Below are 12,329 nucleotides of genomic sequence, written 5' to 3'. Positions count from 1 at the left end.
AAATAGCGCCGCTATAGCGCTGATAGCGCCATAGCTTTTATGGTTTGAAAATGCTATAGCGCACTATTTAGAACCTTTGATTAATTACGTATTTTGGTATCAAAGCTTCTATAGTTGACAGGTTGACACAAAAACATGGGCGGACCCAGAAATTTCGTCAGGAGGGGGTAAAAAAATATCGAATTAAATTTAAATAGCTTATTGGATTTAAACCCATTAACTAATTTGGTACTCGAAAAAAAATCAATGCTTTGAATTATAATTTATGATGTTTTAACTTATAATTCTAATTACGAATCATAATTCAATAAATTTATTTTGATTTTAAGACTAAATTTAACCTAAATTACAAATCAAACATTTAGAGGGAGGCAAAAAAAATTTTAGAGAGAGACAAAGTCGATTGATATCGATAGATCACCACTAAAACTCGAAATCCATGAGGGATACTGGATCTGCTCCTGCACAAAAGGCTGAATTCTCTTCTTCTTTTTTCCCATCTTTTTATTAAGCTAGGTATGATTTCGGATCCTCAGCACTATCTCACAGTTTGAGTTTGAATATTCGAAACATATGATAAGAATCTGGATCAATTCAGTCCAAACTTGTAATGCACGAAATTTCTTTCAAATTTGTGCTAATATATAATGAATGGACTGGATTCAAACTCAAACGATACAGTACCTTAGCTAAAATGAATTCAGCTAGATACGGGAACTAATAGTCTAAATGTCTAATACAACCCGAGCATAATTATGACTCACAGTCTTTTATAAGGCTTTAGATTTGAAGTTTAATTTATTAGAAAATTATTGATTGTAAACAAAATTTTGTGCGATCAAGTAATCCACTAGGCTCAACTCTGATAGCCACTATCAGTTCTTTCTTTCAAAAAAAGTAATCCACTAGCTGAAATACTGAATATTCATTTTTATAAATGAGGACATATAATACATATATAAATGGCCCAAAATATTTTGCAATTAATAAAAAATGAATTTATAATTAAATCTACGGAAATAATAACAAATAAGTTTCGAGAAACAGAAAGGATGAACTTGTTTTTGCTACTCTTACTATTTTTTTAAAACAGAAACAACAACAATAACAAAAGAGAGGAGAGATGTTATAGTTTTCCAAGATTAGAAATGGATAATATTTTTTATCATCAACAATCTCATTTTTTTTCTCTAAAAAGTTAGTCAGAGAAATAAGGTTGAGAGCAGTGTTGTAGATAATGGTATGTGCTCGTCGGACAGATAGGATGTTGTTAAGCAATTAATATGAAATAATTAGAAATAATCAATCATAACTAAAAATAATTAATTGATTAGTAAAAAAAACTCATAACAATCTGATCGCTGCCAACTATTAATCGGCCGTTTTTTTACTACGCTGAACTTGAGAGATGTTTTTCTCGCAAAGGAAAATATTATTCATTCTCAGTTTTATTTGCTATCGTTAGTGTAAGAAAAATCAGTTGGAATGGAGAAAAGAGTTCGCCTTCTTATATCTTGAAACTAATTTGTTAACTTCCTAAATATTTGATTATGAGTTATGTTTTTATTATTTTATATAACTCTTTTTTATATGTGGGTTTATTTCTTATCTAGTTGCTACATTACTCAAAACATTAATTACAATAATTACCTTTATTGTATTTATTTCATATTATACATTTGTTCCTTGTTTTTACAACATTGATGTTACAGGTTACTACTATTCCAACCTTGAATTGAAGAAGACCCTTCAATTCAGGTGATTATACAATTCCAGTAAACTCCACATTTCTTTGTCGTTTGGTAATCACAAAACGACCAATTCTGAGTTAGAAACACAAAATAAAATTTTCAGAAAAATAGGTTGCAGATGTGATTCCCATCAATAGTTATTAAAATAAGTTAACTTATATTAATCTTTGTGAACAAAATTTTAATTTATATTTTACCCTTTCTGCAATTAAGCATCGATAAAGAAATATGTGGACAAAAAGAAAAGACACGAGAAGTAATATCAAATAAAAAATATGTATGAAACGTTATATTAAACTCTAGTGATTTCAAACACAGCGTATTTGCATCTTCTCATCCACCAATACCTGGCGGTGACATTATCTTATTTTTTCACCATAGTCTCTACCTGGATTTAAAAAAATATATATTGTATTATTTCCCAAATAGTGTATTTACGTTAACAATCATAAAATGCGGAGTTTTTTTTATGCAAAATTAAAAGGTAAAAAGCTCGGCGATGAATTTAATCACAATAGACCATTGATTTTTGAGATTTTTTATTTTCAACATGAATATTATTATTGGGAAATAAATTAAGACAAATGGTTCATAATTGTTGTTTAGAATTTAGATTTTGAATTAATGAAAACAAACTGTTCATAATAGAGCACAGAGGTTTTGGGAATCGGAACCCTTATCCATATTATTATATCTATTATCTACAATGTACTGGGAACTAGTCTTACATCATATAATATTTTCATTGGACCAAACAGCATAAAAGCAAGGTCTGACGTTCACTTGCTCGAGTCCGAGTCCCTCCAGGTACCTGAGGTACAATTTTAAAAAATGAACGTTTGAGATTAATTACATCCATATCCAACTCAATCCGGTCCCTATGATGACTGTGGGGGTCTGCTTTGAGATTTGTGTCAAGCTAAAATAACGGTTCATATTTTCTTCTTGCACCTCAGGTACCTGGGGTGATACGGATCCCACTTGCTCACTGTCCATGCCAAGTTCAACCGTCGTACTTTTTATTTGTTTTTGTCTTACTTTCAACCTTCACTATCCCTCTCCAATCGCTGAGCTTGTCTTACAAATATAAACGCAAATCAATCACTGAGAATTAAATTTCCCACCAACTCGCCTCCAATTTGGACAATATAGTCCGCTTTCATGAATTTAATAACTCGATTGCAAAGTTGGATGAGGTCTCTTTTGTCTCTATCAGTGTTCCCCAAACGACCAAGTCAGACTCGCACGGCTGAGAAAAATCTACTTCTTTTGTTGTTAGCTTTCAGTTTCATTATCGGGGTTTAATTCGCCTCATTGGGGCTTGCGTTTGTGCTTTGCTTCTGTTCCTCCACTGGTATGCCCTTTTATGTTTTGTTTGTTTAAATTCCAGTAGCGTAGAAATTCATGCTGCTATAATTAATTTCGTTAACCAGTGAAACTGAAGTGGGATTAAGTATTTGATCTGAATACTGATTTTAATCCTAGATCGTTATATCAAAGCATACAATTTTTCTTTTACACATGGCGGCTGGGCTAAGGAGCATTTCATCGAGCACCTTAAATCATGCAGCAAAGCTGTACCCACAAACTTTATGAATATCATTCACAGTTTCTCTCATTTCTGGGGTGATTACATGCATTATTTCTGCATCATTTGTTGCACACAACCATATTTTGTCTTATGTTAGTACAATGCCTGACACCTCTTGTAACCCCCAAGTAACACTGGCATATTATAACAATTGACCTGTTATTTATCAGGTGGAGGTGTGATCTTTGGCACAAGGGACTTGAATTGGAAATTCTAGAAAGCTTCGTAAAACCACGATTTAGATGACAGGAAGCAAGTGGCTTGTTCTAATAATTCCCTTTCTAGCCATAATATCTTCTCTGCATTTGCAACTAACCAAGGCACAAATCCTTGATCCAAATGAAGGTGAACTTCTTTTTTCACCTTTTTTACTGACCTTTGGTAGAGTAAAATTGACTTTCTGTGTTTTCTCCTGAAATGCAGTAAATGCATTGAATGATATAAAAGGGAACCTAGTTGACCCAGCAGACCACTTGAAAAATTGGGGGAGTGGAGATCCGTGCAACAAAAATTGGACTGGAGTTATATGTTACAATACCACATTGTCAGATGGCTACCTGCACGTGCAAGAACTGTACGTTCAAAACTTACAATTAGTTTAGTGCAAATTTAGCAATATCTAATGCTTTATGTTACCAGTCACTATTTCCACTCGTTTTCTTCCCAAGAATTTCAGATGTGGTTCAGATAATTTGATCTTTCATAACCAAAAATATGCATGTACACCCATTGAGCTCTTTCTATTGAAATCTGAATGGTATTAATTCGTCTTTGTCAGTCTCATCTCTGTAATAACTTTCAGTACTGATGCCAAACACTTATAGGCTTGCTTTAAAGTTTAAACGATTGGTGATTACACAGGTCAGGTTGGTCAATTGGTTTCATGTAATGTCCAGTTTAGTTAAACTTAGGGTGCTCTTGGGTAATTTGGGTCAGATCATTTTAAGTTGCAGTTTTGTCAGATCACCAGTTGATTTTGTTTGAATCGTTAACTTCTATGGAAATCGGTGGGGTAAGCCTCCTCAGTATGGTATGCGGGTTATTATGTTAGGTTTGCTAGCATCTTCTTCTACAACGATTTTTTAACTTTGGGAATACCATAATGCTTTTTTTCTATATTTACATTTTTGTTTTATAATATGGAATTATGGATATCAATCACTTTAGTTTGGAAATAAGTTTGTTTAGTCCTCAATAGAGGATTGTTCTGAACTTTTTGAAATAACATTGCAATTTGATATACCCAAAACAGCCAAAAATGGAGAAGTGTTTGTTACTTCAAAACTACAAAAGTAAAAGATAGTGTCAAGTTTACTGGCTTTGTTCTTCTTCTGGCTTGCAATTTACTTCCTACTATATGCATGGTCCATACATTTGTAATACACATAAGACAAGGTTGCAGTGACCATAAGTATTTATCTGCTCTTCTATTGCAGACAGCTTCTAAAGATGAATTTATCTGGAACTTTGGCTCCTGCTCTTGGTAATTTGACTTATATGAAAATTTTGTAAGTGAACAGAAATCTTAGTCAAAGTATCCTTACAAAAAGTCAAACATTTCCCTTCAATATTATAGCCCTTCAATGTAGTACTTACGCACCCTCTCTCTCTCTCTCTCTATCTCTCCAGAGATTTTATGTGGAACCAACTTACTGGAAGCATACCTGATGAAGTTGGGAATATAAGTTCACTGTATCTACTGTAAGTGTAATCTTTACTCATCAATCACACAATGCATTTTTAAACTACCTTGCATGGCGTCCTTTTATTGCCTTCATGCGCATTGCTCATAACATTCTTAGCCATGTTTCATGCCTGGTTTACCTAGGCTGTTGTCTTGGATTACGGTAAAATAAAGTAGCCGTGCTCATCCTGTAGCTTCCAGATCTGGTATATTACCAAATTCATTACTTTGCTTGTTAATTGAACCCTTGACAGCACCACACCCATAACACACCAGTACCACATTACCGGTACTAAATAACCTGGCTGGTGAGGCACTCCTTGTTTATGCATTTTTTATTAATATATATGTCACAATATTCTTTCTTTTTGCAGGTTATTGAACGGTAACCAGCTGAGCGGTTCACTGCCAGCCTCAATCGGTTACCTCCGAAACTTGAATAGGATACAAATTGACCAGAATCACATATCTGGGCCCATACCGACATCGTTTGCCAATTTGAACACGACAAAGCATTTGTGAGTAAAACTTTGGTTTGTGTTCTTTCATAAACATATGAGTTCAATTTTTTTTGGGAAATAATAACTTGAATGTCTTCTTTCAGCCACATGAACAACAATTCACTCAGCGGTCAAATTCCACCCGAGCTATCCCGACTACCCAATCTTGTTCACTTGTAAGTATCTATTATTATTAATTTCAACTTTTAAGTGCACTGGTACCTAACAGGTTGTCAGTTTTTATCCTTTTGTTTTATGCGGTTTCTTTTGTGCTTGTCTTGGACTGTGCCCAAAAAATTTAAATTGAAGCTCCAGAACTAAACTTTGACGTGTGATCATCCATAAAAAGCTTGTATTGACAGTATATTACCAATTTCTCATAGAGATTTATGGAGGGCTAGTTTTTTGTATCTCTCTGCTTTAAACATATTTTAATATATATATTTTTTTTTTGCAGATTGTTGGATAACAATAATCTATCAGGCTATCTTCCTAAAGAGCTGTCTGAAATGCCAAGCCTTCTGATCATGTACGTCATATCACACCAAAAAAGTAATCTCGGTTCAGGATTCTAAAACCAAGGAACTTTTTTTTCATCCAATTTAATATGGTATTTAGTGGCCAGGCTTGAATATTAGTTGGTAACATCGTGACATAATTTATTCTTCAGTTTATCTCTTCAATTATTTGCTTCTTAAATATATTACATTAAAAATATTTGCTACTTGAGTACGAATCAAAGTAATATAAAAACAATTTTACTTATGAACTTAGTTATTTCATTTGTTTTCATGCTGACTTGGGTCATAATTTCTTTCTCCAAAAATTGCAGCCAGCTTGACAACAATAATTTCTCAGGGTCATCAATACCACAATCGTATCAGAATATGAGCAAACTTCTGAAGATGCAAGTTCTTTGTTCTTTTCCCCTTTAATGCCATTTGAATATATGAATCCTACTAATTCAAATATCAGGATATCTAAATGGTTTGTTTTGTTTTCAGGAGTCTGAGAAATTGTAGCTTACAAGGAACCATACCTGATCTCAGCACCATTCCACAAATTGGCTATATGTAAGTCCAAGTTTCTGTTTTAGTGCATCCATTTGACCCTTTCATTTTGTTTATTGTAATATACAAGAACATATAGTTACCATTATTCTGATCTTTTTTGTTAATTATCATGTTGCAGAGATCTTAGCTGGAACCAGTTAACAGGATCGATACCGACGAATAAACTTTCTACAAATATCACCACAGTGTATGAATTGAAGGACTTTCTTTCCAGTATTATATTAATTATTTTTTCTTAAAGTGTGATTTTCTCCCTTTTATGAGTACTGAAGTATATCTATATGGCCAACAACAAAATGCTTATCTTGGTTATTTGTTACTTGTCAATTTCTTGCAGTGATTTTTCTCACAACCTACTAAATGGGACCATCCCTGACTTCTCTGGACTCCCTAAGCTTCAGAGCTTGTAATTATTCATTTTTCTGTTGTTATTTACTACAATAGATCTCATTATTAATTCTATGTGAATTTGTAACTACACTTGCCTATTTTATGTCATGATTGATAATAAGTTATCTGCTGCAGGTCTCTTGATGACAACAATCTAAGTGGTACAGTTCCATCCAATATCTGGCAGGGCATGTCATTCGCTGCAAACAGTACCCTTATTTTGTAAGATTTTAATAGTTTGACATATCTTTATCTATTATTTATGTTTAATTATAAGAATCTGACAAAATCTTTACGCTTTCAGGGATTTTCAAAACAATGATCTCACAAATGCATCAACCTCTATCAATGCTCCTCGCAATGTTACCCTCATGTGAGATGCTTTACATTCATCTTTATCATGTAAAATTAACCTTTTATTCATCTTTATAGTTCAATGCACTTGATTGTGCCAAATGTGAGTAATGTGTTTGTGTTCTTAATCTTTTCATTTTAGTGTCTATGAGGCTAATACTCATTATATTTTCAGGCTGTCTGGAAATCCTGTATGTACAAATGCAAACCTACTCAATGCGGTAAGGCCGTATTGTGGGGTCCAGACTGTAAATGTATCAGGAGGTATCGCGAGCAATGACACCACCGCCAACTGTGGCCCTTGCTCCAGCATGGATTATGAAATCAACCCCTACTCCCCTTTCACCTGTTTCTGTTCTATTCCATTTACAGTTGGGTACCGGTTAAAGAGTCCTGGTTTTACCGATTTTCGTCCTTATAACGATGATTTTAGGGGCTATTTAACAAATGGGCTGGTAATATCACTGTATCAATTGGAGATTCAGTCGTTTATGTGGGAAGAGGGGCCGAGGCTTAAGATGAATTTGAAGTTCTTCCCTGATGGAAACAACACGCAATTTAGTGAACATGAATTAGATCGGATAAAAGACATGTTTACTGGTTGGTTGATTCCCGATTCAGATATATATGGTCCCTATGAACTTCTCAACTTCACCGAGGGTTTCTACAGTTTCTGTGAGAATATATGTTTAATTCATCAATCATTTTTGTTACACAACTGCAGAAGAGTTTAATGGCTGATGTAATTACTGCTAATTCTTGTTCAATTCCATTAATGTAGTGTATCAAAGTAATAAGAAATCTGGTCTAAGCACTGGAGCTGTCGTGGGTATTGCCTTGGGGGCATTTGCTGGTGCAGCTATTGTGGCTACATTTTTAACCATAATTATCATGAGAAGAAATGCAAAATATCGCACAGTTTCGAAGAAAAAATCTGGTTAGCACATGCTCTTATTTTGTGTATTTTGGTTACCGTCTCAGGCTTCAGCTATTGCAATCACTCAGAATATTATTCCTTGTTTCTTCTCCACTTTTTTGCCTTCTGTTTGTTTGGAGAAGGATTTTCATTGACAAAATATTTTCCTCAAAATGTGCAGTATCAAGAATACCAATGAAAATTGATGGATTGAAAAGTTTTACATTTGAAGAGATGGCGCATGCTACAAATGACTTCAGCAACTCTGCTCAGATTGGCCAAGGAGGGTATGGCAAAGTGTACAAAGGAATCTTGGCTGATGGAACAGTGGTAGCTATAAAACGTGCACAACAAGGCTCTTTACAAGGTTCAAAAGAGTTCTTTACAGAAATTGAGTTGCTCTCAAGATTACACCACCGCAACCTTGTTGCTTTGCTGGGTTACTGTGATGAAGAAGATGAGCAAGTATATCTTTTTTCTTTTTCTCATTTAATACAGTTAGTGCCTTATAGTAGTAAAAGTTCATGTTTGTTCATTAGTATGGTTATCCCCTGTAGTCTAGTTTGGTCAAGTGTTATTTCAAATAAAATATAATAATCAGCTAAATTGAAGGTTTTCTCCTTTCTGTTGCATTGGATCAGATTCTTGTAGGTTGTAATAATGTGCAAATTCGATAGCTCTCAAGGTTCCTATACTTATTACTACAAAGTCAATTTGATACTGCAACAAAGGAGGTTTATATGTAAATGAAAGAAATGGAAGGGGCTTCTTTGTAATATTTCTCGTGATGCAGGGACCTTCTAAAATATGTCCTATCTTGTTATAACTCTTATTTTCTGTTATAAGTGGGATCCTTCAGCTTTCTAGGGCTTCTGGGCTAATATTATATTTTGCTACAGTAGGTTCTGAATTTTTTTGACTATTTTACAGTGGCCCTCTTCTTCAATGATTTGGCTTTTTTTTGCCTATGATTAGAGTAATTTGGTCTCATCTTTTGTCAAAAAATGATAAAAACAAAGTATTGACTGATTATCCAATTTCCTCTTGTAGATGCTTGTGTACGAGTTCATGCCGAATGGCACTTTGCGTGATCATCTTTCTGGTTAGTGTACCTTTTCTTCTTGATATTTTTCTACTTTATTTTACATCATATCTGAACTGAACAAAAAAATTGGTCAACAAACAGAAACTGTGTATGGTTGTGTACCTCTAAATCTTATGAGCTCTGGCCTTAATTATAGTTTTAAACTAAATAATTGTCATCTAACAGGTAAACGCAAGGAACCACTGAGTTTTTCAACTAGGCTAAGGATTGCATTGGCCTCTGCAAGGGGCATACTGTACCTACACATGGAAGCAGACCCGCCTATATTTCACCGTGACATTAAAGCAAGCAACATATTGCTGGATTCGAAAATGGTGGCAAAGGTTGCTGATTTTGGTCTCTCACGCCTTGCGCCAGTGCCAAATATCGAGGGGGATGCACCTAGTCATGTCTCAACTGTTGTCAAAGGGACACCGGTGAGTAGACAAGTTTTTAGATTGTGTTATAGTTGAAATAATAAACTGTTGATTGGATCCAAAGTTTCATCAATTATGTACTGATGTGGGATTTAACCTTTGAAGTGTGAGTTGGGTTTACAAATGAATTTAATCTATTTTTTTTTACATCAATCAACCCTAACCCCTCTACTGTGCATAATGCCTCATTTTCTTGAACTTGACTCATTCTATGTTGAATTTACTATCAATTCTGCAATTAAACAAAGATAGACCAGTTTAAGAAGAAACAATGAAAAAAAAAGTACAGAAATGGCTAAAAAGGACGGCTACCAGTATGGCCGATCTTGTACTCCTTTCTCTAACATACAAAAAGAAGGTTAAATAATCCAGTCTGTAGAATGTCCTAATTTTTTTTTATTTTATAACCATAATCTCCAACATTTGCTTAATATGTGCTGTTCATGTATCACGACAGGGTTATCTTGATCCAGAGTACTTCTTAACACACAAGCTCACTGATAAAAGCGATGTGTACAGTCTTGGTGTTGTGTTGCTGGAGCTTTTGACAGGAATGCAACCAATTACTTATGGCAAAAACATAGTTAGAGAGGCAAGCAATATATTCATAAGAAGATTCAAATTTCTGATTGTATCCGGCAATATTTCCCGAAGTAAACAAATGTATTGTATTTTTCTTCTCTGGAATTACAGGTTATGATGGCTTCCCAGTCAGGCCACATCTTGTCAGTCGTAGACAGCAATATGGGCTCATACACAGTTGAATGTATCCAGAAATTTGCTGCACTGGCCCTAAGCTGCTGCCGGGATGATACCAATGAGCGGCCATCAATGAAGGAAGTTGTCAGAGAGCTGGAGACCATCTGGCGCCTGATGCCTGACGGTGAGCTTGGTATATCGGATTCCTTGTCATCGTCAGACTATGCCAAGAAGGGGACTCCCAGTTCGTCTTCGTCTCTGAATGTGGAGCACCATCAGCACCCGTTTGTTTCTTCGTCAGATGTTTCAGGTAGTAACCTCCTTAGTGGCGCCATGCCAAGTATAACACCGAGGTGATTTTGGTGGTGGTAAAATTCATGCATTGTTGTTTGTAACAACAGCATGGCCGGAGAAAACAGTTGGCATATTGTGTTAGCACAGGGTAATGGTTTGCATTTCTGGTTGTGTACATTGGAATTTGGTCTTTCAATTTGACATCTGCTGATAGACTGTGTTGTACTCTTAGGATGTAATTAAAGGTAATAAAGGAGCTATAAAACAAATGACTGCCAAAACAGCTATCAAGCCTATGATATGAATATTGCATCTATGTCTGTGGACTCTTAAGATCTGAACCATTCATTTTTAGATCTGACGATTCAGATCAAACCTTACCCATGCAATTATGGGTATATGTGTGGTCTGCGGTCTGCCTATGCAGCATCAGATTTTAATCTGAACGACTAAATTTTTTAGATCGGTGCAAGTAACGTGGAGTCAGGCCTAGGATAATTTCATACTTCCATTTTTCATATACAACATTGTTAGAACGCCACTAAACTTTAGCTGTATCTGAACATTAATTCTCCAGATGAGTGCTAAAAAAATATCATTAGCATAGTCCATAAAGCCGATTTAAATCAAAATATACATATTATATATAAAAAAAAAATTGCATAGAATTGTGGCTAAATATACCTAGAGTTAAGACAACAAGATATTCCTCACAAATTACGGCATTTATTAGAAGAACCACCAAACCTACGCCGTGCTAAAAAAAATGTAGCCACAAACCTTGTTTTGCTCAATGTTAACCAAGTAATGGACAGATCCATTTCTGTTATAACTGGATGAGTTTTCAACACAAAACCTGCTGATGCCGTTGGAGATTTCTCTCTGATATTCCCTCTGTCAGTACAGCTCATCAGTCATCAGCAGAAGAAGCTTCCACTCTTTACCAGGGTTAGATAGTTAATTAGGTTAGATTAAGCTAGTTATTAGACTTATATATATGTAAAAGTACACATAATTGAATACAGAGAAATGAACCTTTAAGTTCATACACTCAATTTGTCATGACCCGGGTCAGCCAAACGGGTCAATTCTGAAGACAGTTGAAGTTAGTTGGCTTATTGAATCAGATATGTTAATTGAAAGATCCGTTAATCAATTTACTGCTTTTCCGTTGTAACCTATATAAGGCAGAGAAGTGAATGTGTTAGGGTGGTGAATAATCAAATTATTTGTTGTTTGGAATTTTATGTTTTTATCTTTCAATGGGCTTGGCCAACCCATTGTACCAATTTACCAAAATTAATAGAAATTTCTATTTCGTTCTTGTTTCTTTCTCTTGGTAGTAATTGGGGTTGTTACTTGTTACACAATTTTGTTTCGGACTACATCCACGATGGGTTAAATATGAAGTTATGTAATAGCATTTAAATCGAATGATAAGATCACAAAATTGATATGAGTGCTCGAAGTAGCCCTTGTATTATGTATCTAGGTTCGTTCAGAGCAAACTTTGTTGAAATAAAAAAGTTGCATTGTTCATGGGTTAATAACTTCAA

General features: G+C 34.7%; 1 protein-coding gene across 1 annotated transcript; it reads left to right on the top strand.

Annotated features, from left to right (window-relative positions):
• Positions 1–2,820: 2,820 nt before the first annotated feature.
• Positions 2,821–11,054, top strand: LOC144555100 (putative LRR receptor-like serine/threonine-protein kinase At1g06840). The gene is made up of 21 exons (XM_078303319.1): positions 2,821–3,105; positions 3,513–3,687; positions 3,766–3,916; positions 4,779–4,850; positions 4,972–5,043; positions 5,401–5,544; positions 5,631–5,702; positions 5,984–6,055; positions 6,359–6,433; positions 6,531–6,599; positions 6,718–6,786; positions 6,937–7,005; positions 7,125–7,211; positions 7,294–7,362; positions 7,519–8,018; positions 8,125–8,280; positions 8,441–8,724; positions 9,310–9,361; positions 9,530–9,780; positions 10,238–10,372; positions 10,474–11,054. The coding sequence occupies exons 2-21, from the start codon at positions 3,585–3,587 to the stop codon at positions 10,834–10,836; spliced, it is 2,865 nt and encodes a 954-aa protein (XP_078159445.1). The 5' UTR covers positions 2,821–3,105; positions 3,513–3,584; the 3' UTR covers positions 10,837–11,054.
• The last annotated feature ends 1,275 nt before the right edge of the window (positions 11,055–12,329 follow it).

Source organism: Carex rostrata, chromosome 6, assembly GCF_964058835.1.
Source record: "Carex rostrata chromosome 6, lpCarRost1.2, whole genome shotgun sequence".
Taxonomy (NCBI): Eukaryota; Viridiplantae; Streptophyta; class Magnoliopsida; order Poales; family Cyperaceae; genus Carex; species Carex rostrata.
The sequence above is the reverse complement of the archived record's forward strand: the minus strand, read 5'-3'. Positions and strand labels throughout refer to the sequence as shown.